The sequence below is a fragment of the Bos indicus genome, chromosome 27 (genome assembly GCF_029378745.1).
Source record: "Bos indicus isolate NIAB-ARS_2022 breed Sahiwal x Tharparkar chromosome 27, NIAB-ARS_B.indTharparkar_mat_pri_1.0, whole genome shotgun sequence".
Taxonomy (NCBI): domain Eukaryota; kingdom Metazoa; phylum Chordata; class Mammalia; order Artiodactyla; family Bovidae; genus Bos; species Bos indicus.
In genome coordinates this window covers 23,940,061-23,964,382 of record NC_091786.1, presented here as the reverse complement: position 1 = coordinate 23,964,382, position 24,322 = coordinate 23,940,061, and the positions used below count along the sequence as shown (strand labels likewise).

Sequence of the window (24,322 nt, the reverse complement as noted above, 5' to 3'; positions counted from 1 at the left end):
TCCCCCATCGACATGGGAACCAGAGTTAATGCCACAAGAGTCCTATGATGTTTCAAACTCAGGCATGCTCCAGGCCATTCAATAAGGTTACACAAATACCCAGTTCTGCCGGCATGTAACATGCGCACAGCCGACAGAACATCTCTGCTGGTGATGCCCGACTTATGGACAGGACCCAGGGTTACACCGTGACAGACTATTGATGGGACATCAAGTTCAGTGTGATGCATGGGAGTGTCTCCCGTGAGCAGGGCCCCCTGGGACAGTGGGTGGAGAGCACTGAACGCTGACCTGCAGGCTCCTCTCCACAGCTCCTCACAGTGTGCGGTGGGATTTGTTTAAAAGGTTTGACTCCCCCAAGAAGGCAACTTGGCGTAGGTTAGATAATTAAAATCGGTACTCTGACAATGAAAAATCTGTTCTTTGACCAAACTCACTTCTGTTTACTCTAATTTGTGGTATTCACTCCCACCACTACACCCACCTCCTCTTCTCCTAAGATCTCATAAGATGTCCTCACATTTCAAACACAGGAGAAAATACCATCCGAATCAGTTACGTGCCGGCATTTCACTAGAATGTGTGGGATTTCCAGCCCTCCCTCTTTCTCCTCTAATTCCTTTTCTCCCTTCAAAGCTCTAGTCTTCCATATCCCACCAGCCAGCCTTCCCTGCCATCTCTACAGCTTCAAAACACAGATACTCTTACACATGGGAAGACAGAGTTCCCAAGAACTTCAATTGCTGTTTCTGCAGGGAGGCAATGCAAAATGCACCGGAATTCCTTAAGCCTCATCCCTTTAATACGTTGTAGGCATTGAGTTAATGAGGCAAAATCACAGAAAATCTGTTCAGATCAAAAATAGCAGGTGAGATACAGGTTATTGGCTAGCTGTAGCTATTGGTTCCAACTACATAAGGCTACACAGTTTTTGGTAAACCTGTGTGGATTATAACATTTAAAATGTAGGTATTTTTAGAACAAGGAAGTAAGAATTTGTGAAACAAAATCTATCAGAGAACACATAATCCAGTTTTTCATCTTCTCCTTTGCTCCTACCCTATGATACATTTTATATACATTTTATATACTCACTCTTTTCCGATGAGGACTGATTTCCAGCTTCATCACCGCACATTTGTTTAAAGTATTTAGACGCCTACAGAGCAAAGAAATAACATTAGCAAAGACAGGAAACCATGGATGGGTGGCTAAATATTTTTCCAAACAGTTGACATGTTTGAGTTTCTTTAAATCCATTAATATCTACAATTGAGAAGAGTATTCGAAACTTCTTTAAAAAGTGGTTTAAAAATACTTATATATTTCACAAGTTTTTTTCATTTACATTTAATATTATTATTTTACAGTGAAATGGCACACTGCAGTGGTTCTGTAAAGTGCCTCTTATTCTTGACAGAACAAACAACCCTCATTTGAAGACATGTATTCTTCCAACAGCCCCTAAGTTGAGCCATTAAGTGTTTCCACCCAGTGCCAAGGAGTAAAAGCCAGTGATGTCTCCTTTCACAGAAATAGGAACATGAACATGTAACCAAGCTGAGATGCTGGTGAATAAAGTGTTTGCTGTTGTAATGTATTCTATCTCAGATCAAAATTCAAATACAAAAATAAAGCTATTTTTAGTTATCTCTGCAAATGATAAACAAATGATAGGTAGTCTTAAAAAATTTAGTGAGCTCTATATAGAAAGGAGATTTGAACTCTCTTTACTACCTAATTCTTTTTTTCAGCTTCCTGTATAGGACAGGAAATGCATTGGTATAGTCGTAGCAACAGTGCAAATGATTAATTTTAAAAACTGTATACTTCAAAGGTCAACATCTTTAAAAATTCAAAAAATGAGAGCTTGAATCAGATTCTTCTTTGGAACAGGAGTCAAATTTTTTACTCTGAATGCTTTTTTAAAAAAAATTCCTGCCAAAGAGTAATAACTTAAAATTAGGAAAGTAATTTAGCTTCATTGAAAATGAAGTACTTAAAGCAAAACTCCACCTCACTGGGAAATAATGAAATAGCTCAAAGAAAGAAACCCTTTACAGATGCAGGAATAAATGGCATGTAAAATTGTGAATGACAGCTTTTCAGGCCCCAGATCTTTCTAACATCTTCCAGATGACCATCACTTAGTTGTCTTCAAATGGATCCTTAACATAGCTGCCGTCCACCATCAGTTAAGACTGCAGTTCTTCCTATTTCACAGGACAAGCACGTTTAATGCACACAAGTTCAAACTGATTCTGAGCCCTCTTCAAGGCTCTATCGTTCTGATCCTGTTCTTGCAGCTTGTCTAATAACTTGAATAAAGGAGGGTAGAAAGTATTTTTGCCTGGTGATAAGACTGCCTTTGATTTCATAGATTATGTGGTAGCCTGCTTATAGGATAAACAAAGATAATCCTAAACAGAGCACCTATGCTCAGGAAAATTCTCTCTGATAATGGGAATGGAAAGAAGGCAAATAACTTAAAAAAAAAGTCCACAGACATTAAAACGAGTAGACATAAAGTCCCTTTCAAAGGGGCATCCATTACTTCAATGACTTGTATCCACAGTGTTTTAGTTCTCAAATGTTTTAAGATGTAAAGAATCCAGGATGGTTACAGTCTTAGGTCTGGGTTTCATTAATCAAACCTGAAATCAAATACCCACTTGACTTCATTAGGGCTTTAATGGTCGAGTGGTGTTTATAATCAAGTTTACTAGGCATGGGTCCCTGTGGGGGTGGGGGAGGGACTTACTTCACAAGCTGCAGATTTGAGTCAAACAGAAAAGAAGGTCATTTTTGTAAAGGTTAGCGTTATCTTTTTCTCTAGGTAGCACCAAGCTAATGGCGCTTCAAAACTGAAGCCCAGGAGTTATTCCTGAAGTTTTTATGGAATTCACGTGTCCCCTAGGCACCTCCAAAGTGGGATGTTACCAATTTAGAGAGGGTACTGACATGAAGTAGCAGCTGGGGATGCACTCTGGGCCAGGCATTGTGCCTGGAGCCTCACGTGTATTATTTCATCTTGAGAGAGATACTACTATTTATTTTCAATGTATAGATGAGGAAATGAGGCTTGGAGTGGACACAAACCTGGTCCAAGGCTACAGGACTAAAACACGGTGACTCTGGCCCTGAGAAGCAGTCTCTTCCGTGTTCCTTTCTAAAATAAATGTTAATCATGATAATATACGGAAGCAGCTTCTACCCTAAGTATGACTCCTCCAGTGAGTGGCAGAACACTGGTATCTCACACTGTCTGTCCGGAAGCCCGGGGGTCCTTTCTGGCCTCCAGGGTCCCTGCTGGCTCAGCTCCTCAGGAATGTGTCAGTCTTATCTGCTGGGCAACTTGCACTCTGCTCAGAGTGGGAGGGAGCACGGAGTGAGCCATCAGAGGTTCAAGAGCTTTGCTGGCGGAGCTGCAAGCACCCTGATAAAACCATGGCAGGCGTGGTCCTGGGCCTCACGTACTCAAAGTGGAAACAGGGAAAGCAGAAGAGAAGTGAGAAAGGAAAAAGGAACGTATACCTATGACCTGATATATGGCAGAAACCATCACAATACTTTAAAGTAATTATCCTCCAATTAAAATAAATAAGCAATTTTTTAAAAAAGAGAATAAAACTTAAAAAACAAAACCCAAGAACATTGTTCCCCCATCTCTCTCTAAGAATATACCCCCCCTCCCAAAGAATAAATACTAGCCAGGTGTCAAGAACATCCATGAATAGCTTACCAGTTTTATTCTGCTTTGAGATGCTGAAGGTGAAATGAAAGGTTCAAAGAAATGTATTTCCAAGATGCTGTTATTATTTGGCACTAAAAGCATAATTTTGAGTTTCCTAAGAAATATACTATTTAAAAATATAAAAAAAAATAAAAAAGGAACAATTTCCCACATAGACCTGACAAATAAAAATTCTTCCAGGCCTTAAAGATATTTTCTTGGAATTACTGCAATTGCTTTTATTTTAATAGGACCAAAATAGTAACATAGCTGAAATGTACTAAGTGGCTGGGTGCTTCACAGAGCGTAGGCTCTTCAAGGGCGGTTTTATAATAAAGTTCAGATTGAAGATGCTACTGTCATTATACGATTTGTCATTATATGATTATCACTTTATTTAAGTAATTCTTTGGTGTATTCATAGGAGTCAGTTGTAACCTCACAGGAAAACAGCAATGTGGGATATATGAAGTTATAGAGAGAAGATTTCAGAAAAGGTATTCTAAGAGGTCACAGTTTGCATTATCATCTGCATATGCTTCAAGACAAGTGAGTCACTCCTTTAGTACTAATACTGAATGTGATGCTCTCAGAATCTTGGCCTTATCATCGGGGTTGGATCGTAACAGCAAAGCTAGCGCGACTGGGACAAAAGCCAATCTCTCCAAGGAAACAAGTATGTTTACTCCTTACAAGTGTGCATGTTAAGAATGCTGGTGAGCAATGCAAACCCAAACAATCTAGTAGTTGCATAATTACACAACTTTCGGTCATTACAAAACTTTATATTAAGACAGTATCATTATCATTCTCAAGAACACACTGCCTACAAGTTTTCTGCTCTTAGTAGATTATGTTAAGAGGTCAGCGCCTACTAGATTATTGACCAAAAGGAGCTTTAAGATCTGCACAAGTTTTAAGTACATGAATGTTTATAATAACCTTTAAGCAGAACATGGGAGTGTGTACTAGTATGTAAATGGGAGCATTTGATCTGTGTGTATGTGTGTGGGGGGGGTGGTGGCAGGAAAGAGAAACCATGTAAGAATTATTTCATTTAAAACAAACCTAAAGAAGTTTTAAAGTAAAAACTATTAAATATTTAATAATATTTTATTAAAGTAAAACTTTTAGCTGAGTTTCTGTTAACTACATTACCGTATGTATTTAAAATCAACTGCTCAAACTGTTTCAACAAGGCAAAAAGATGGAAGTCTATGAAAGAGTCTGTCTAGAAGAAAACTTAACAGATCACAAGGCAAAGTTTTAAACAACACTATAGATTCAGGATCTGCTGGCCCTTTGAATTTTGTGGGCTGAGAGAGTACATAGAAGAGGCCAGTCTAGCAAATGAGATGAATATCATCATCAGTAAAAGCAAGTGTCCCCAACTACTCTGATGACATCCCAGGATCTGGAGGGCATTTCCAAGGAAGATGCTTGCCACTTCCTTCTTCTTCAGAACATTCGTTTAGCCCTCTCCAAGGAAAATCATTTGCCATAAAAAGTCTGTTTATGTGAAAGTGTGGACAAGAGACCTTGGGTTTTCATTACAATCAACTTGATGACTATTCCTGTGAATTCTGAATCCTACCCCAAGCCTTTCTCCACATACTCAAATCTGGGTGTCGGTTTTAGGCCTGGTAATTTTTAAAGCACTTGACATCCATCATTGCATTTTCTTCTTATACTTAACCTATGAGATATTATTCTGCACATAAGAGAAATTGATCCGATGGACTGCAGTCCATGGGGTCACAAAGAGCTGGACACGAGTGGCTGACTGAACAACAATAACAGCAAGAGAAACCAAAGACCAATCAGAATACACCTGTGGAATCCAAAGAGAGAGCAAGGTCTAGTTGTTTTTGGGCTTTTCTTTTCATCAAAGATCTAAGAGTACAGATCTACTCCCTTCAAAGAGAGGCAGACTCTCTGATGGTGCTGACAGCCAGTGTAGGCCACAAAGTATGGAGGATGTCCTTAGACCCAGACAGGGTAACTACATTTCAAACTGATATTAAAAAAACAAAAACAAGAATCTAATCATGACCCCTTGGGCTGTGATGCTGCCATGATATTTTTATGACCCAGAAATTCCTAAGCCATTGCTGCTGTTTACAGGGCACACTCACTAAATAGCTTGAAATGTGTGAGATGGATGATCTGAGGCAACGAGTATGTCTCCTAGGACACATCTTAGGAGTGACCTCATTTCTATGCGTTATCACCAGTGATGAATTGAGAAGAAATTTATTCTGTCCCACAGCTAAGCATTCAAACATTTCAGAAATGTCTGGAGTCATTTATATTCCAGATGCGGTCTCCTTCCCTCCTAAACTGCGTCGGGGACATTTTTTCATTACAGATGACATAGCTATGATATTATACACTCTGCGGGGTGGGGGTGGGGGCCTTGGCATCAGATTCCTCTCAGAAAGTGTCTACATACCCTGGGCTTTTCTAAGCAGTCGTTCAATTGGATGTGAAAAGTGACAGTGTTTCTGTGGTTAATGTGGCTTTTTTTTTTCTTTCTGAAGCCAGGAGAACTAGTCTATTCCATATTCCATTGTAAATACCCTATTTGTCTTTCCCTAAAACTCCTGCTTAAGTTCGGTGCTTCAAAAACTAATGGATGACATAAGAAAGGCAGAAAACAGTATTTTCACAGAGCTACAACTGCTTTCTTTGCCTGTAAAAGGGAAATACATCCTGGGTGCCATTCCACCTCAATGATGCTTTTCCAAGTTAAAGGTAATACCGAAATTAAAAGAAAACTAATTTTACAATCAAATAAACAAGTGAGCTAGTCTGTGTATGATCTTTTTCTCCCCAGAATTCACCTTTGATGGCTTATAGGTTTTGAGAAAAATTACAAGGATGATTAGCTTAAAAACGAATAATATGTCCTGAAGAGCTGGAGAGGATTATCAGTGTCCTGTCACCGTCTGCGGCGTATTTTATCACTTCCACTTCGTTAAAGCCCGCGAGCTGCTCAGTGTGAAAATCCACCAGCACCACGAACAAGGCTTTCTGACAGTTTTTCTCACATTTCCCATCAGTGCTCATTTGCTGCCTGTCTACTTTCTGTTAAAGGCTGTGCTGAGTTATTTTACAGTCGTACTTAATCCTATTGTTATGAATGTGTACGTGGGGAAGCTCGAGAGGTTCAGAGATGCTTTCCTGGAATTTAAGCCACGGTCCTCCTGCCTCTAGTTTGGCGTAGTCTCCCCGTCTCCCACGTCCACTGATTCCTCTAAACGTGTTACTTCCATTCAACAGCAGCTTTGACTCTTTGAGGGTACCTGGGTGGGGCTGAGCAGTCAACTACACTGCCTTAAAAAAAAAAAACCCTGTTCCAGGTTTTCAAACTGCCTGAACATTACCTGTTTCAGGAAGCACATGGTATCAAATATGGAATGGTACTGAGTATGCCCTAGGACAGTGCTACCTTAATGGCAATATTAAATAATAGGAAGTTACTAATTTTAATTAAAAGGCCTATGATTCATGAAGAAGTAAATCTCTATATACAAATACTATTCAAAAACCGGACATAAACAGGGACTTCCCTGGCCGTCGTGTGGTTAAGACTTCGTGCTTCCGCTGCAAGGGGCACGGGCTCGCTCTCTGGCTGGGGAACTGAGACTGTGCATACTGTGCAGCCAAAAAGAAAAAGACACCTGACCTAATTAGAACAAGAGCAAAGTCATCCCAGTGATAAATACTATGCTCTTAAAAAGGAAGAAAGAGAAAGAAAACACACGAAACATTTCAATTTACCTGCATAAAGCCTCAATAGCATCTCTGTCCAAAAAATCATGCTCTCTCTTGACTGAGGAAATATCAATGGGGAACAGAAGATCTGTAAGAAAAATAAAAACAAATATACTTACTGAGCATTCAGAGTCTTGCCAATCTAGCCCAGTTTAGCAGAGAGAGAAAAAAAAAACACAAAACCGTCAAAAACAAGATAATTTCTTGAATACTTACTGTGTGCAGGTTACCTCCTTCCCTACCAAGTGCTATGGGAATGTAAAGCAGTTTAAGACAATATCTTCTGTGTCCTAAAGGAGCTTGGATATCAAGTGGTCTGCAGACTCAAGTATCTGTTGTCAGAGATAAGTGGTTCAAAACACTGTTTCACCTTTAAACAAATCAGCAGTCAACAGACCTGCTATATAAATAATAATTTAAACCAGAATGAATACCAGAAGGATGCTCCCTTCTAATGTGGCTGCTTCCTCCCTCCCCCCACCATGTGTGTCTTTGCTCACATTTGATCAGGGAAGAGGTCACAGAAAACCAGGCCAAGGAAAGATCTAGAGAACAATGATGGTTGTCAATGGAATCCAACCATTTGCATGACATCAAAAGCTGAAGAGAATTCAGGATGTGCTATTTTTAAACAAATACAAGCACTTCCATATGGCTTTCCAGGGGTTTATATAAATCCCCCTGAAACAAAGGCCAGCTCTAAAAGCTGGTGTGGAAGGACAGAATCCCAAATCCTTTTATCGGTAGAAGAGTTCACTACTCTACGAATACGTTAAGTTATATCAAAATCGAAAAGCAGAAAGGGGGAAGAGTCAACTCAATGGAAGAATTCCCTTTTCTGTCCCTCGTTGATAAACACACAGGAAGAGTAGGGAGGAAGAAGACCAGCAGTGCTTCCGTGGAAAACGACAGAGCTCTGGAACTGCCACTAGATAAGAGCAAGTTATCCCTCTGTGGTGTTCCAAGCTGTTAAAGTAAATAACGGGCCTTCCTATTAAAAGCTTGTAAAAAATCGTGAGGAAGACTCCTTCTATGCAACTCTGTGGGTCAGGAATAGAGCACTGCAGGACACCAGAATACACAGAGCCTAAAGATCCCTTTGGCCTCCCGAATGGGTAATGCTGCAGGGGAAACTGACATGGCTGTTGGTAGTTTTGGAGACACAAGTAACTAACAGTATTCTAGTTCTGGGGTTGACGTGGGAGCACATAATGGTTCGTTATGTTTTTATGGCTTCTAACTTATGATCATTGGTTTTAGAGGATGGTATCAAGCTCCTTATTTTCAGTCATCAATTTCCCAGAGATTATACTTATAAATACCTTTTTTTTGTTCCAATGTTGAAAACTAACATAATGAGTGTTGGGGTCCATTCTTTTTTCTGAAGGCTAAAGTTAGTGATCCTGTTCTCTGAATGGTAAGACAGACAGACCAATGAAATAGGTAGAGCTTAAAGAGTCATGAAGAAATTTATAAAATTCAGTATTGGAGGGTTTACCTTTCTTCATTACCTCATAGACCAAATGATTAGGGAAATGATTAGTGGCACCCCTATAGTAGCAATAAGAGAGACTTCTAGTAAATGTAAATGATTAGTAAATAGAAGCAAAACCGATTATAAAGCTGTTTGAAGCTTCTGGCAACTGTATTTCACTTTGAACAGACACCATGCACTCTAAGTATTAAAGGACAAAGCTTATATTAGAGAATACGCTTGTATACTTAATACATGTAAATCATAAAGTTAGCACGCCCGTTGAGTGCATCTGAGACAGCAACTTTGTTATTTTAGCAATTCCGAACTCAGTGTGCCCAGAGCTATATTTTAGATTATTTTCCTGACCCAAATTAACTTTAAAATTCTGTTTAGAAGAGAAATTCTAGGAAAAGTAGGGACTTGTGAAATAATTACTTTTTGTTGTTGTTGTTCAGTAGTTCTCAGAGTTCTTCAGGTTAGGATCTAAACTTCCAGCTTGGGTTTAAGTGCAGGATGTATATATTGTCAATGACCAAAATAAAGCTAGGAATTAGGAATGAGTGTGGTGGTATGGGGTGTGTGTACCTGCCCCGCACCCAGGGGCAGGACAAAGGAGAGAAATTACAAATGCTTAGAACAATGTCTAGTACAACCTCAAAAGTAGACTCAGGCTTCAAAAGACTTATAAACATCAAGGGACCCCCAAACTGTAACTTGCGAAAATATAGTCTGTCTCTTAGGATTTGGAAAGATGTAAGCAGAGACCGGAAGGGGATCTCAGCAAAGATACACATCACAAGAAAGGGCTGCTTGGCAGCAAATCAACACTAAAAATTGACATAATTGAAGGAAATTTAATTTCTAAACAGGAGAACAAAAGGACAAGCATGTTCCTGCCACTGCAAATGCAATTATCTTTCCACATCTCCAGTAGAGCTGTGAACTGAAAATCCAATAGAATGCTTGGCCGCCCCACCCCCACCCCCGCCAAAGCCCTACTGAGAGACAGAGGTGCTGTAAATGGTACCAGGTCCAAAATTCTCCTACGGGAACAGTAAGCAACTCCACATAATACACACGCGGGCTAACCAAACACCTTAAAAGAGAGAAAAAAAGGAAGGAAGAAGGAAAAGGAATTGGAGATATTCTGTGAAATGGAGGAACAGTAAGATATTCTACATAGTCTAATTATAAAATAATTTTAAACCCATCTTCATGGGGAACTATCATACATTCAGTCTGGGCTACAAAGAGGAAGAACAGGCATTATTAATGAAGTAATGAGTTAGATTAGCTGAGTGAGCTAAGGATATAAAAGTGATCTCTGTGGTTTCACCCCAGTTTGCTTCTGGGGAGCATCCCTACTCCCTCCATTTCCCTCTTCAGTGCAACCTGCTGCAAGGGGACTCCCCTGGTGGTCCACGGCCTGGGACTCCATGTTCCCAATGCAGGCGGCCCAGTTCAGTTCCTGGTGGGGAAACTACATCCCATAAGCTGCAACTAAAAGCCAGTGGAGCCAAATAAATATGTCCTAAAAATGCAGCCTGTTTATCACGGGAGCACCTCCAAGCTGACAAACTGCATCCATTTAGCATCTGTTGTTCTTCAGTTGCTAAGTTGCATCTGACTCTGTCACCCCATGGACTGTAGCACATCAGACTTCCCTGTCCTTCACTATCTCCTGGAGTTTGCTCAGACTCATGTCCCTTGAGTCAGTGATGCCATCCAACCATCTCACCCTGTTGCCCTCTTCTCCTCCTATCTTCAGTCTTTCCCAGCATCATTGCATTCTGTTCATTTATTAAAGAAGAATGCTGGTGACCAGTAGATACAAGAGGGAGCCCACTGCCTCTGCTACAGGAAGCAGCCTGCTTGTAATCATCCTAGAAGGATGGGAGAGCAAAAGAAACATCTTAAAATCACTATTTATTGTGAGAAGAGTTGAACATCCCTGGTGAAAAGACTGGAATGACATCGTTTAACCTGGCTCTTTCAGCAGTTCTGTCACACAATGCCTGTCTCACAGCATCTCCTTCCTCTTTAGTGGTGAAAAAGATGTATTCTTTCAGTGTAAATCAACTAAAATTATGCTTGTTTTTGAGATATCTGGCAACCTCTTAATGGTGTTCTTTGAGGTATGAACTGTTTTATTTCTACAAAATCTGCAGCATCTACCCAAGTGGTGGACACCCCTGATGGTGCAGAATTAATACTGGCTTGTTGATTAGCTGAATGGATGGTTGGATGGATAGATGGCTGGACAGATGAATGAGAGACACTTGGCAATAAGAACAATAAGCCTCCAGTTTGAATGAAAAACCTCTTCCTCCCTGCGTTATACAGAGCACACTCTGCCCACCCCAAGCAGCCAAAGACATGAGTGAGACTCAAGGTGCTCAGCACCCTGTTTCAGCATTCAAGTGATGCTCAGGGTGCTGAGGAAGACATGAAGAACCAGCAAAAAGCCAGCCTGAAAGTGAAAGTGCTAGTCACTCAGTCGTATCTGACTCTTTGCGATCCCATGGACTGTAGCCTGCCAGGCTCCTCTGTCCATGGGATTCTCCAGGCCAGAATACTGGAGTGGGCTGCCATGCTCTTCTCCAGGGGATCTTCCTGACCCAGGGATCGGACCCGGATCTCCTGCATTGCAAGCGGATTCTTTACTGTCTGAGCTACCAGGGAAGCCACTAAAAGTCAGCCTAGATCTTGATTTTTTTTTCTTTAAAAGGGTCCACTTTTTTCTTAATTAAAAACTGAATGACTCAGGAGAAATAATAGTGATCAAATGACAATCTAAGGAAAAGTCTAATGACAAAGTAGGGAAATATATCTATGACACATGACCAACAAAGCCTCAGTGTTTAGAATAAAGAACTGTTATAAATTATCAAGAAAAGCACAATCAACTCAAGGGAAAAATAGGCAACAGATATTTCACAGAAGAGCAAACACATATGGCCAGATGACATGAATAAATGTGTCTTATCATCAATAGCTAGAAAAATGGCAGTCAAAATTTGTAAGATATCATTTTATATCCATTTGAATGGCAAAAATTAAAGTCTGGCAATGTCAAGGGTTGAGAGCATGTGCAGAGACAGGATCTTTTTATATTATATGGAGGGGTGGGATCAGTACAGGAACTTTTCAAAAACTTCCATTACAAAGTTGCATGTACATCTTTCCAACTACCCAGTAATGCTTTTCCTAGGTATGTGTGTCGGAGAAGGCAGTGGAACCCCACTCCAGTATTCTTGCATGGAGAATCCCATGGATGGAGGAGCCTGGTGGGCTGCCGTCTATGGGGTCGCACAGAGTGGGACACGACTGAAGTGACAGCAGTAGCAGCAGCAGGTGTGTGTGTGTGTGTGTGTGTGTGTGTGATTCCATGATGGTTACTTTGGCCAGGGGGCGGCAGAGTGACAGGAGACTGGTAGGTCTGCTGCTATCAAGGTCCTGGCTTTTTTCGGTGGTGGTGGTTTTAGGTGCTTGCTATATTTTTTCCTTCATGAAATATTCAAGTAAATAATAAAATATCTGAAAATAACTTGCAGATCAATAATAATCATATACCAAGGATACGCTTATGGCCATTATAAAGGAATGGCATGGGACTTCTCTGGTGGTCCAGGAGTTTGGAATCCACCTGCCGACGCAGGGGACACGGGTTTGACTCCTGGCCCAGGAAGATCCCACATGTGGCTGAGCAGCCGAGCCCGTGCGCCACAGCCGTTGAGCCTGTGCTCTAGAGCTCATGCTCTGCAACAAGAGAAGCCACCACAGTGAGACGCCTGCGCTCCGCAGCTAGGAAGTGGCCCCCGCTGGTTGCAACTAGAGAAAGCCTGTGAGCAGCAACGAAGACCTAGCGTAGTCAAAAGTAAATAAATGAAAATTAAAAAAAAAAAAAGAAAGGCGCTTCCAGCTTACCTTCATAAAGCTGGGCATACTGGGGGAATCCTGCGGCTCGGAGCCAATCACAAGCTTCTTTGGCTTCGATTTCTAGAAGAGAAGAGAGGACAAACAAGCATGTTAGCCATGTGTAACTCTGCTTCTTCTTCCTTAATAAACTCTGGTTTAGCTACATAATTCCCTTTTGGAGAAGGGATAAGCAAAAAACAAAACCCACTTATTCAAATGGTTTAAATTTTTTGCATCTTTTTGGACTTTAAAAGATACATATAATTATCCATCTTTCCTTTAAGAAACAAAAATGGAGTCTCAGCAGTAAGTCCCTCTGCGCTGCTTCTGTGCTCTGGTTACAAAGAATTACAAAAACAGGGCATCATGAGAACAGTTGAAAGAGGATTAAACAATTGATTTTAGGTCTGGGTGGCTTAACTGGGTTTACTTTTCACATCAATAGAAGGCCACCAAGTACATCTGACACCTTGGAAGAGAACTGGCTTGACCCGATGGGATGCGTGCAGCGGCCTGTGTGCTGTGAAGGTGCCTCTTTGGGTCTATCAGGCGGCACAGAGGCGCTGGAGGGCACTAAGCCAATGAACCCCACAGTCATGGCAGGCTGAAACACCCGAAACAGCTTCTGGCACCCCGCGGTTAATATCTTATAGACAGTACGGATAAACAGTACAGCCAAGAGCAACTGACGTGGTGTTCAAATTCATTCAAGCCCTGCTTCAGATCAGATCAGATCAGTCACTCAGTCGTGTCCGACTCTTTGTGACCCCATGAATCACAGCACGCCAGGCCTCCCTGTCCATCACCAACTCCCGGAGTTCACTCAGACTCACGTCCATCCAGTCAGTGATGCCATCCAGCCATCTCATCCTCTGTCGTCCCCTTCTCCTCCTGCCCCTAATCCCTCCCAGCATCAGAGTCTTTTCCAATGGAGTTTCAGGTTTAGCATCATTCCCTCCAAAGAAACCCCAGGGCTGATCTCCTTCAGAATGGACTGGTTGGATCTCCTTGCAGTCCAAGGGATTCTCAAGAGTCTTCTCCAACACCACAGTTCAAAAGCATCAATTTTCCGGAGCTCAGCCTTCTTCACAGTCCAACTCTCATATCCATACATGACCACAGGAAAAACCATAGCCTTGACTAGACGAACCTTTGTTGGCAAAGTAATGTCTCTGCTTTTGAACATGCTATCTAGGTTCGTCATAACTTTCCTTCCAAGGAGTAAGCGTCATGGCTGCAGTCACCATCTGCAGTGATTTTGGAGCCCCCAAAAATAAAGTCTGTCACTGTTTCCACTGTTTCCCCATCTATTTCCCATGAAGTGATGGGACCGGATGCCATGATCTTCGTTTTCTGAATGTTGAGCTTTAAGCCAACTTTTTCACTCTCCTCTTTCACTTTCATCAAGAGGCTTTTGAGTTCCTCTTCACTTTCTGCCATAAGGGTGGTGCCATCTGCATATCTGAGGTTATTGATATTTCTCCCGGCAATCTTGATTCAAGTTTGTGTTTCTTCCAGTCCAGCGTTTCTCATGATGTACTCTGCATATAAGTTAAATAAACAGGGTGACAATATACAGCCTTGACGAACTCCTTTTCCTACTTGGAACCAGTCTGTTGTTCCATGTCCAGTTCTAACTGCTGCTTCCTGACCTGCATACAAATTTCTCAAGGGGCAGATCAGGTGGTCTGGTATTCCCATCTCTTTCAGAATTGTCCACAGTTTCTTGTGTTCCACACAGTCAAAGGCTTTGGCATAGTCAATAAAGCAGAAATAGATGTTTTTCTGGAACTCTCTTGCTTTTTCTATGATCCAGCGGATGTTGGCAATTTGATGTCTGGTTCCTCTGCCTTTTCTAAAACCAGCTTGAACATGAGGAAGTTCACAGTTCACATAGTGCTGAAGCCTGGCCTGGAGAATTTTGAGCATTACTTTACTAGCGTGTGAGATGAGTGCAATTGTGCGGTTACGACCCCATTAAAACTGACTCACAGAGGAGTTCGGGGCACAGTCATTAGTTTCTCAGTTTGCACAAAAAATATTCTTTCAACCCTTCTTCCCACCTTCCTCAGATCCGCAGAGTACTTAGCGTGTAAGGCTATTCACTCATTTGTAAATGTCTCAGTATTGCTTAATTTACTCCACATTCAAATGTTCATCACACTTTAATCCTCTGAGCCAGATAGGAGGCGGATAAGCCATCAGAGAGAAATATATATATGTCTCACTGTAATATATATCTCACTTTTGTGCAGTAACTTTATTGTTTTAGAGAATAGGTTTTAACTTATTATTTCATGAGTTCTTTGAGTCTTTAGAGAAAAGAGAATTGAGAACACTCAAATTCATTAAAACAAGTAAGGATGGCCTTACTGAATGAACATGCCAAAGAAAAAAGCCTGCTACTATCTTTTGATAAGTTAGTTAATACCCAAACAAAACCACTTATGGCAGCAGAGAAGCAATAAAAGACAGGGCAAGGTTTATTATTCTGATGAATCTTTTCAGAGTGGCGATGAAAGTAGCATCATAAACACAAGATTCAGGACTGAACTTGGGGTTTTGAAGGACAGAGTGGCTGGAACGTGTCACTCTATTGACATTGAAGAATCTCAATCTCCATACTGAATCAAACAATGTATCAAATTGTCCAGTGAGAATTATCTACACTTAACAGTTATTCTTGTATTTATATCCATACCTCATTCAGTAAGGAATTAAAGAATCTTTAAATAAAATCATAAAATAAACATTTCCCAGAAAACTGTATTGCTGGAAAAACATATAAAAGTTCAACATTTTATTTTAAGAGATGTGGAAACTACTTTCCCTCTACCCCCATGGCCATGGCACAAAGATAGACATGGAGAGAAAAGAAGCTAAACGTTTGTTTTTTAAAAATATTTTAAGTATCTTGCTTCTTCTACTCTCTAGAGGTTATTTCCATTCAACAGATTGTTAGATGTCAAACAATAGATTGTTAAAAAGTATTTGCTTTCTACCTATTTTACTTAATAAGTGGTGAATAGCCACAAATTCTCAACATCTACTTTTTCTGGACTATATTCAGACATGCTATCAGATCAGAACACACACACAAGCCTTAACTGGACACAATTCTCCAGCCAGCATCACCACTTATTTAGAACATGTTCCTGATTTCTTATTAAAATGGCTTCATGACAAGAGGCATGAAAGATGTATGGCATTATTTTTTCTAAAGAATGTTTAAATTTATTTATATAATACCTAACAAATCACAAAGTGTTTTCACATATGTGCTGTGCTTGGTCGCTTAGTCGTGTCCGACTCTTTGTGACCCTATGGACTGTAGCCTACCAGGCTCCTCTGTCCATGGGGATTCTGCAGGCAAGAATACTGGGGTGGGTTGCCATCCCTCCTCCAAGGAATCTTCCTAACCCAGGGACTGAACACAGGTCTCCTGCATTGCAGACAGATACTTTACTGTCTGAGCCTATTCATTTAAAGCCACTTCAGACCAGATCAGATCAGATCAGTAGCTCAGTCGTGTCTGACACTTTGCGACCCCATTTATCGCAGCACGCCAGGCCTCCCTGTCCATCACCAACTCCCGGAGTTCACCTAGACTCACGTCCATCGAGTCAGTGATGCCATCCAGCCATTTCATCCTCTGTCATCCCCTTCTCCTTTTGCCCCCAATCCCTCCCAGCATCAGAGTCTTCTCCAGTGAGTCAACTCTTCGCATGAGGTGGCCAAAGTACTGGAGTTTCAGCTTTAGCATCATTCCTTCCAAAGAAATCCCAGGGCTGATCTCCTTCAGAATGGACTGGTTGGATCTCCTTGCAGTCCAAGGGACTCTCAAGAGTCTTCTCCAACACCACAGTTCAAAAGCATCAATTTTTCGGCGCTCAGCCTTCTTCACAGTCTAACTCTCATATCCATACATGACCACAGGAAAAACCATAGCCTTGACTAGACGAACCTTTGTTGGTAAAGTAATGTCTCTGCTTTTGAATATGCTATCTAGGTTGGTCATAACTTTCCTTCCAAGGAATAAGCATCTTTTAATTTCATGGCTGCAGTCAGCATCTGTAAAGCCACTTCAGGAATACATAAATGCCTACTGATGTCGTTACTCTTATTCATTTCCCACCACTAAGAAAAAGAAATGTCCCCAAATGACCAAAAATTGATCTAAAAATCTGTTCACATACCCACTCTTCTTGGGGGCAGTTGGTTAGAAAGAAACGATGTGACTAAGCCAAGATTTGCATCTTGTGCAGATAATTTAATGGAAGGCTTACAATGGCTAAAAAGCAGCACTTTCAAGAACTACAGAGATCAGTAATTTTACCTGCCTTTTCCTTTCCCTAATATAGATGAGAATGTCTTTCTTTTAGATATCAAACCATGGGAAACAGACACGCCTCTATTTAGTTTACATTTAACAGTGTCCACTCATGAAAGTTTAGGATGCATAATAAATGAGAACCTGTTGCTTCTATAGAAATCAGAATTAGAAAAACTGTAAAAAGCTGTCATTGACTTTTTAATAAATGGGATAGTTACTGACTTCACTCTCACCCCTTTGTAGTTACCAAGAGAAAATGGTAACAGTCTAAGATCCATTTTATTTAATATGAAAAGAACCCATGTCTCCTACCAGGTCAGGTAGGGATTTACCCTTTCTAGTTCCCTTCTGATCCAGGCCACGACTTCCACTCTTACCCTAACTGAAACTCCAGGTCTCCTGTTCTCTTTCCTGAGACTCCTGCCACCAACCTTGCCTCATCAAACTTCCTCCATTACATTTTTGATCTTGTGTCTCCTGCACAAACTTCCCTGGAGCTCCTGCTCCACTGCTTAGAAAACAAGTCTAGACATCTCCCCGGGGTTTTTAAGGTTCTCCACGTGGCATGGAACTGTTCAGCTCCCTGTTCCTGCTCCATACCCCAGCCAGAGTAAACATGATCCTTCTTCACCCCCCAACACATCCCTGGTGGAAAATACTCTCCCATTTTCTCATTATCAAATTTTACTCATCCTTCAAGGCTTCAGCCAAGTGTCACCTCCTATAGGCAGTCTTCCCAGATGCCTCCCAACAATTCCATCAATGGTTAACTTTTATTGAGCACTCACTATGTACAAGGCCTAGTTTAAGCACTTCAAAGGTGTATGAATTCTCTGACTCCTCATATTGATCCTAACACGTGAGTTGGGAATATCCCTAAGATATGAAGATGAGGGAACAAGTGGAGAAACAACCACTTCTTGCCATTCAATTGCCATAGTGTGACAGAGAGCAAAGACTTGCAGAAATAAGCAACCCCAATTTCCCTGAAAAAAAAAAAAAAAAATCAATGAACAACGTTAACAATATTAAGCCAAACCATGTGAATGCAGCATTACTACTGTCAGGCGAAGAGCTGACTCCTTGGGAAAGACTCTGATGCTGGGAGGGATTGGGGGCAGGAGGAGGAGGGGACGACAAAGGATGAGATGGCTGGATGGCATCACTGACTCGATGGACATGAGTCTGAGTGAACTCTGGGAGTTGGTGATGGACAGGGAGGCCTGGCGTGCTGCGATTCATGGGGTGGCAAAGAGTTGGACACGACTGAGCGACTGAACTGAATTGAACAGGCTCTCGGGACAATTTTTTTTAATTCCCCACCAGGCACAAGTGCCATCAGAAACTGAAAATGCAGTGGAAATACAATGATACATTTAGATCTGGGTTTTCTCTAAGCCAACAACAGACAAACGTGTGAAGGAGGAAATAGGAAATTTTTATTGGAACCAGCTTCAGTAATGACTTGTGTTAGATGAACGAGGTTCGGGAGAACCTTTGGTGTCTTACTGGGAACCATGAGGCCGTATCTGCACACTTCCTGGCATGATGGGGTGACCCTAGCTTCCCCTCACCCCTCAACAGTAAGTTAGAAATTCCCCAACTCCGTCATCGTTCCGCGGAACTCGCCATCTCAGTGGTTGAGCAACGATCGGGTCTGAGCAGGATGTGAGTACTTCCACCTCCCCTCTGCTCTGACTTCAAGGTGGAAACTCTCATCGAGCTTCCTGGCTTCTTTGTGATTTGCCCTGTGCTTCCAAAATCAGGCCTCAAGGCAAATACTCCACGGAATGCATCTCTTAAATACAATTCTAAGGAATCGGGAGGAATGTAAGAAAATTCAAGCACGTTCCGGATTCCGTGGATTCCCCTACGCGGGCAGACTTGCGGGCACAGATCCATAGAAACGCGGGTGCTTTACCAGCCGCGGAGAAGCACGTGGCTGTGTGAAGGCAGGCGCTGCTTTCTGATCTAAACCATGATTCCTAATCCCGGTCACAAACATTCCTTCAAATGGAAGGAAGAATTACTTCAAAGGATCAGTTCTCCTGCCTCCATTCAGGGCACCCACTTTACAGGACTGCCATACAGCTGGGCACCAACAGGCCCACCTTCCCTGGCAGGTGGGTTTCTCAGGGGCAGAGGAGCAAACCACAGCCTCAGACACTTGACCTCGGAGGCTCTGAGCCCGGGTCCTGGCGGCATGACCTGGGGGAGTCTTCTAACCCGCCCCTACCCCCTACCCACGACTCCCAAGTGTTCTCATTTTCTCCACCTAGAGAGGATCCGACAACATCTTTTTAAAGAAGCTCCTGCTGCTAAGTCGCTTCAGTCGTGTCGGACTCTGTGCGACCCCATAGACAGCAGCCCACCAGGTTCCCCCGTCCCTGGGATTCTCCAGGCAAGAACACTGGAGTGGGATGCCATTTCCTTCTCCAGTGCATGAAAGTGAAAAGTGAAAGTGAAGTTGCTCAGTGTCAGACTCTTAGTGACCCCATGGACTGTAGCCCGCCAAGCTCCTCCATCCATGGGATTTTCCAGGCTAGGGTACTGGAGTGGGGTGCCATTGTCTTCTCTGAAAGAAGCTCCTAAGTAAATGTAAAGGTAGTCAGGATCGGGGACCACTGAACCAGGTAGCATTTCTTCATATTCCTTTATCCCAGACTCTTTCTTCCCAAGGTATCCTAGCATCCTTCCCACAGAACTCTGATAACCCTTGCTCGTCCTTACCCTCATGAACTCTCTCCTAGTCCAAAGGGCAGGTGAGCCCTGGATTGGTCTGTAGGAAATACATGATTTATGTCATGTCATGTCATGTCACTCCTCTGCTCAGAATTCCTAGATGACTGCCACTGCCTTTCAGACATGACTCCTCAGCAGACCCCACAGCCATCTTAACTCACCCTCTGCCCAGCCATTCTGCTCACGGAAGGCCTCCAAATGCAAGCTCCACTCTAGTCTTCCTGAACTCCTTTCGGGTCCCAGGATGCACAGGCTCTTCATCTCCTATCTCTCTTGCTGCAGATAAATTCTCCCTCTGTACCCCATCAACCCCTCTCCCTCTCCTTCCCTGGACAGTGAGTATACCTACTAGAAGCTTCTTAATTCATTCATTTATCCCGAGAGACTACTATTTCCACATTGGAAGCACATTTACATTTGTTTGAAGGCTAAGAATCCATTGACATTTGACTGAGAACTACGACTTAAACCCCTATCTCTTTGCAATTAACAAAAATAAATGTTTAGCACACGCACACACATGCTGCCAAAAGACTGGCTACTGGGAATTACCTATGTAAAGTGAATTTCTAGTTGGGCTAAGTCAGATAGGCCAATGTATATGCTAATAGTTATTAAACTCTTCTGTTATCTAATCACAGCAAAGATTATGACTAGCCACTAGCAACATTCCTACCCTCAGGTGCCTAAAAAAAAAAAATTCTAAACATCTGCTGTGCCTCTTCTCAAAGAGACCAGAGAGGAAGCTTCTGCAAGACCAGTCAATATAATTCAGTTCCTGGGCCATCTGGCCTTCCAGTAGCTGACCCAAATCCACCTTTAGATATATTCTAGCACAGCCACACATTTACGTGCAGCGAATCACCCTTCACTTCCCTGTTCAGCTCAATATTTATTTATTGCACATCCAGGGTCTGTGCTGCCTGCTGTGTTCAGGGACAATCAAAGACACAGGTCGCTGCCCTGAAGCAGGAAGCCAAAGGGAAAGGTAATTCACCATTGAGGATACTCAGCTGATTCTCTTATGAATGAGCTGGCTTCTGAAGGGCTCTTCTGAGATCCATGTATTTTAGTCCCAAGGGACTCTGTCCAGGCAGCCCCCAAGAGTCCTCGTTTCATGGATGAGAGCCAGACTTCTGACGGCGGCCGCCGTGCCCTCGAGCCTTCCTCCAGCCTGTTACCCCAAGGCCCCCGGGCTAACTGACCCACCCTCACAGGCTTCTTCTCACCCACCCCATGCTCCCTCTTCTGCTTCATCTTTTCTTCTCCCAAAACATTTATTATGTTTATGTTGTCTCTGCCCTCTGTAAACTCGCCGAAGGCCAGTTTCTTTGCCTGTTTTACTCTTTGATATATCCCAAGCACCACCAACAGTGTGGGATACATACTAGTTACTCAATAAATACCATATAAATAAATAAACTGCAATGTGATTTTCTTCTAGTAAAGTGGTCTTAATTTTTTCAGATCAGGAGCCACCGTGAGAAATATATTTTACATTGGCCCCCCACACACATGCATATGTGTACCTATGCACGCATTCATGTACACAAACATGTGTGTATATAAGCATATATAAAACTGAAACAAGTTTCCCCAAATAACACTTACAATAAGTAATGCAGTCTTACATTTTTTTAATGGAAAAAAAAAAAAAAAAAAGTTATTTGTTACCTCCAAAAAAAAAAAAAAAAACCAACCTGTTTGAAATACACTGTTCTCACACAGCTTTTTCTTAAAGAGAAGGAAAGAGGAAAAGAAAGAAAGAAAAACGAAGGAAGGAAGGAAGAAAAGTAAACTAATCTCTGTATAGTACAGAGGAGGCTATGAATTCAGAGGAAGGCGGGGGAGGGAGGGAGGGGGCTACTGGGCATTCATTTCAATGCTCAGCTTTTATTTATAAGTAGGGATTATGATCTTTTATAGAAGGCTGGATTGCAGGACAGGAGACTGGGAATAAAAGAGAATAAGCTAAGTGGAGAGCTGGCAAAGCACAGGTGTGTGTGAAGGTACGGTAAGCAGACTCGATTTACTGTAACACACAACAGAGGAAGGGGAGGTATGCAGTGAAAAGTAGGTTATGCCTAAGAGCAGATACAAGCATCTCCTTAGCCTGGTTACCCAATGAGCAACCAACATGATTTCCTCAGATACAGAAGAGCTTTGCATCTGAGTGTCCCAAGTTCCTACTAATAATCCGCCACAGAAAGGGGGCAAAGTATGACCTGTAACAGGTCAGGGAAACAGGTCCAGGAAAGAATCCATTGCTTAGCTAAGTAGCCTTAAGAACACAATCCTTCTGGACTGGTTTCCTCATCTGTAAAATCTGAGATTGCCACAGGCTGTGCAGATTCCTTAAGTTTCTGATTCTAAGAATTCCTTTATGCCCATACCCTCAGACTAGGTTCCATCTGTTAATTTTCCAGATTTATCATCAATTACATGGAGACATTCTGTATGTCTCAAAAAACTGATCAAATGTACAAAATTGACTGGCTTATTGCTAAAATATCTAATTTGTTTCCTTTTTTGGGGGGGCGGGGGGGGGAGCCATGCCTTGTGACTTGCAGGCTCCTACTTCCTGACCAGGGATCGAACATATGCACCCCTGCACTGAAAGAATGGCATCCTAACTACTGGATCACCAGGCAATTCCCTCTAATTTGCTTCTTAATAGATGAGTTTCTAGATTTGTTCCCTGAAGCCTATGATCATATTACAAGAACTCAAAGGCATTTTTGCATATCCATGTCTCCAGCCCTCAAACTAAAATTAGTCTTTACAGGAAGAAAACACTCCAATGCATAGAAAACTCTTGAGTTTAAAAAAAAAAAACCCAAAGTTTTACTTTGCTTATTGATCTTGTACATTTGTGTTTCAGTTAACAGCACCATCTTGACATCAACTCAATCAGTGAACTGGGGGCTGGGAAGACTCTTGGAACTTGTCCATTTTTTCCTCTTTACAAATGAGGAAGCTGGTCCAAAGTTTAGCCAACAATAATTTGCTTACGGTCCCAGAGGGCACCCCCACCCCCCCTCACCCGACCAGCCCTCACTCCTGGTTAGAGAACTTTCTGCACGTGGCAGTCTTGCCCACAAAGATTACCCTCACTTTGAAATCACTAGACTGTTTTCAATACAAGTAAGAACTGGGAGTTTTGAGGGAGTTCTCTTTTAAGTTTTTTTTTTTTCCTCCTACTTGAGATTCAGAGGCAGATACATTGCTTTCTAGTAAAGAACATTCCTAGAAATAATATAAAGGGAGGGGGGCAGGACCCATTTTCCCTAATGATGTGATGACAACTTAATAAATGGCTCTGCTTTAAAGAAGGGACACATAAGGCAAGCCCACACCTGATAGTCTGCACAGGAGTCCACACTCCAGCATTGTAGAAATTAAATCAATTCAAGTTTCCTTTGGGGATCACTGAGTTCAAGTGTTTGCAAAACACTATTTTTAACACACAAACCAGGAAAAAAGCACATAGCTCACATCAAAAAATATATGCCCTTTCCGTGCAAAGGCAAACAGCTCTGGATCCATTTAAGCTCAGGCAGGACTGGGTGCTATCACTCCAGGCTTGAGCTGATCCAACTGTTTCCAGGAACAGAAATCATCTCCCAGTGAATCAGAAACTGGCACTTACTACCCAGCACACACACAAAAATCAAACTTAAATGAAAATAAACTGTTAAGGAAATGGATATTGCATCATCACATCTTTCTACTTCACTGCAATCTGAGGTGGAACAAAACCCACCTCCATCTACACACACACACTCTCTCTCTCTTCCAGTATTCTGCACCAAATATTTATGCCTTTCAAACCACCTGTTGCTAAGAAAAAAGATTTGAAGTAGTTTCTTAGATGATAACTGGATAGATTAGGAAAATGATTTCAAGAGAGGAAGCCATCTTAAACCAACTTTAAGGGTCCTTGTTTTTCTGAGTCTCATTTTTTTTTTTTTTTTGCTAAATGAAGAAGATGGTTTAAAATTATATACTTTGCTTCCTTTTAAACTTACTTTTTCAAGGCAAAAATACCTGGTTACAAACCTAAAATAGCACCTACTTCCCTATCTCCACCATTCAAGACTGACATGTCAGCAAGTCTTTCACATATGTCTGCAAAGCCTATTCTATAACACTAAGCACCTCTCCCCAGTCCGTGGCTTTTGCCCTAAGTTCTACAGCGTCACAGCTCAGGAAAGATAAAATACTGTGCAAACTGTAGTGCTACAAAACTTCAAGTTAGAAATAAAGGGAATAGTGAGGGATGGTACAGAAATATTCACTCATATTGCAGTCCATCCTGACAGAGAAAAAAAGGAAATCTAGA

At 41.9% G+C, this 24,322-nt stretch overlaps 1 protein-coding gene across 7 annotated transcripts in view; it reads right to left on the bottom strand.

Moving 5' to 3' along the window:
- DLC1 (DLC1 Rho GTPase activating protein) overlaps window positions 1-24,322 on the bottom strand; it is a 522,352-nt gene that overhangs the window by 16,227 nt on the left and 481,803 nt on the right. For 6 of the 7 annotated variants that reach the window (XM_070781604.1, XM_070781603.1, XM_019953385.2 and 3 more), the window contains 3 exons: window positions 12,915-12,986; window positions 7,517-7,598; window positions 1,096-1,159 (listed from right to left, as the gene is read on the bottom strand). In XM_070781604.1, coding sequence (XP_070637705.1) covers window positions 1,096-1,159; window positions 7,517-7,598; window positions 12,915-12,986 — 218 coding nt within the window. Of the gene's footprint in view, window positions 1-1,095; window positions 1,160-7,516; window positions 7,599-9,576; window positions 9,691-10,507; window positions 10,532-12,914; window positions 12,987-24,322 lie in introns of all 7 variants that reach the window. The other variant, XM_070781609.1, reaches the window with a different exon arrangement.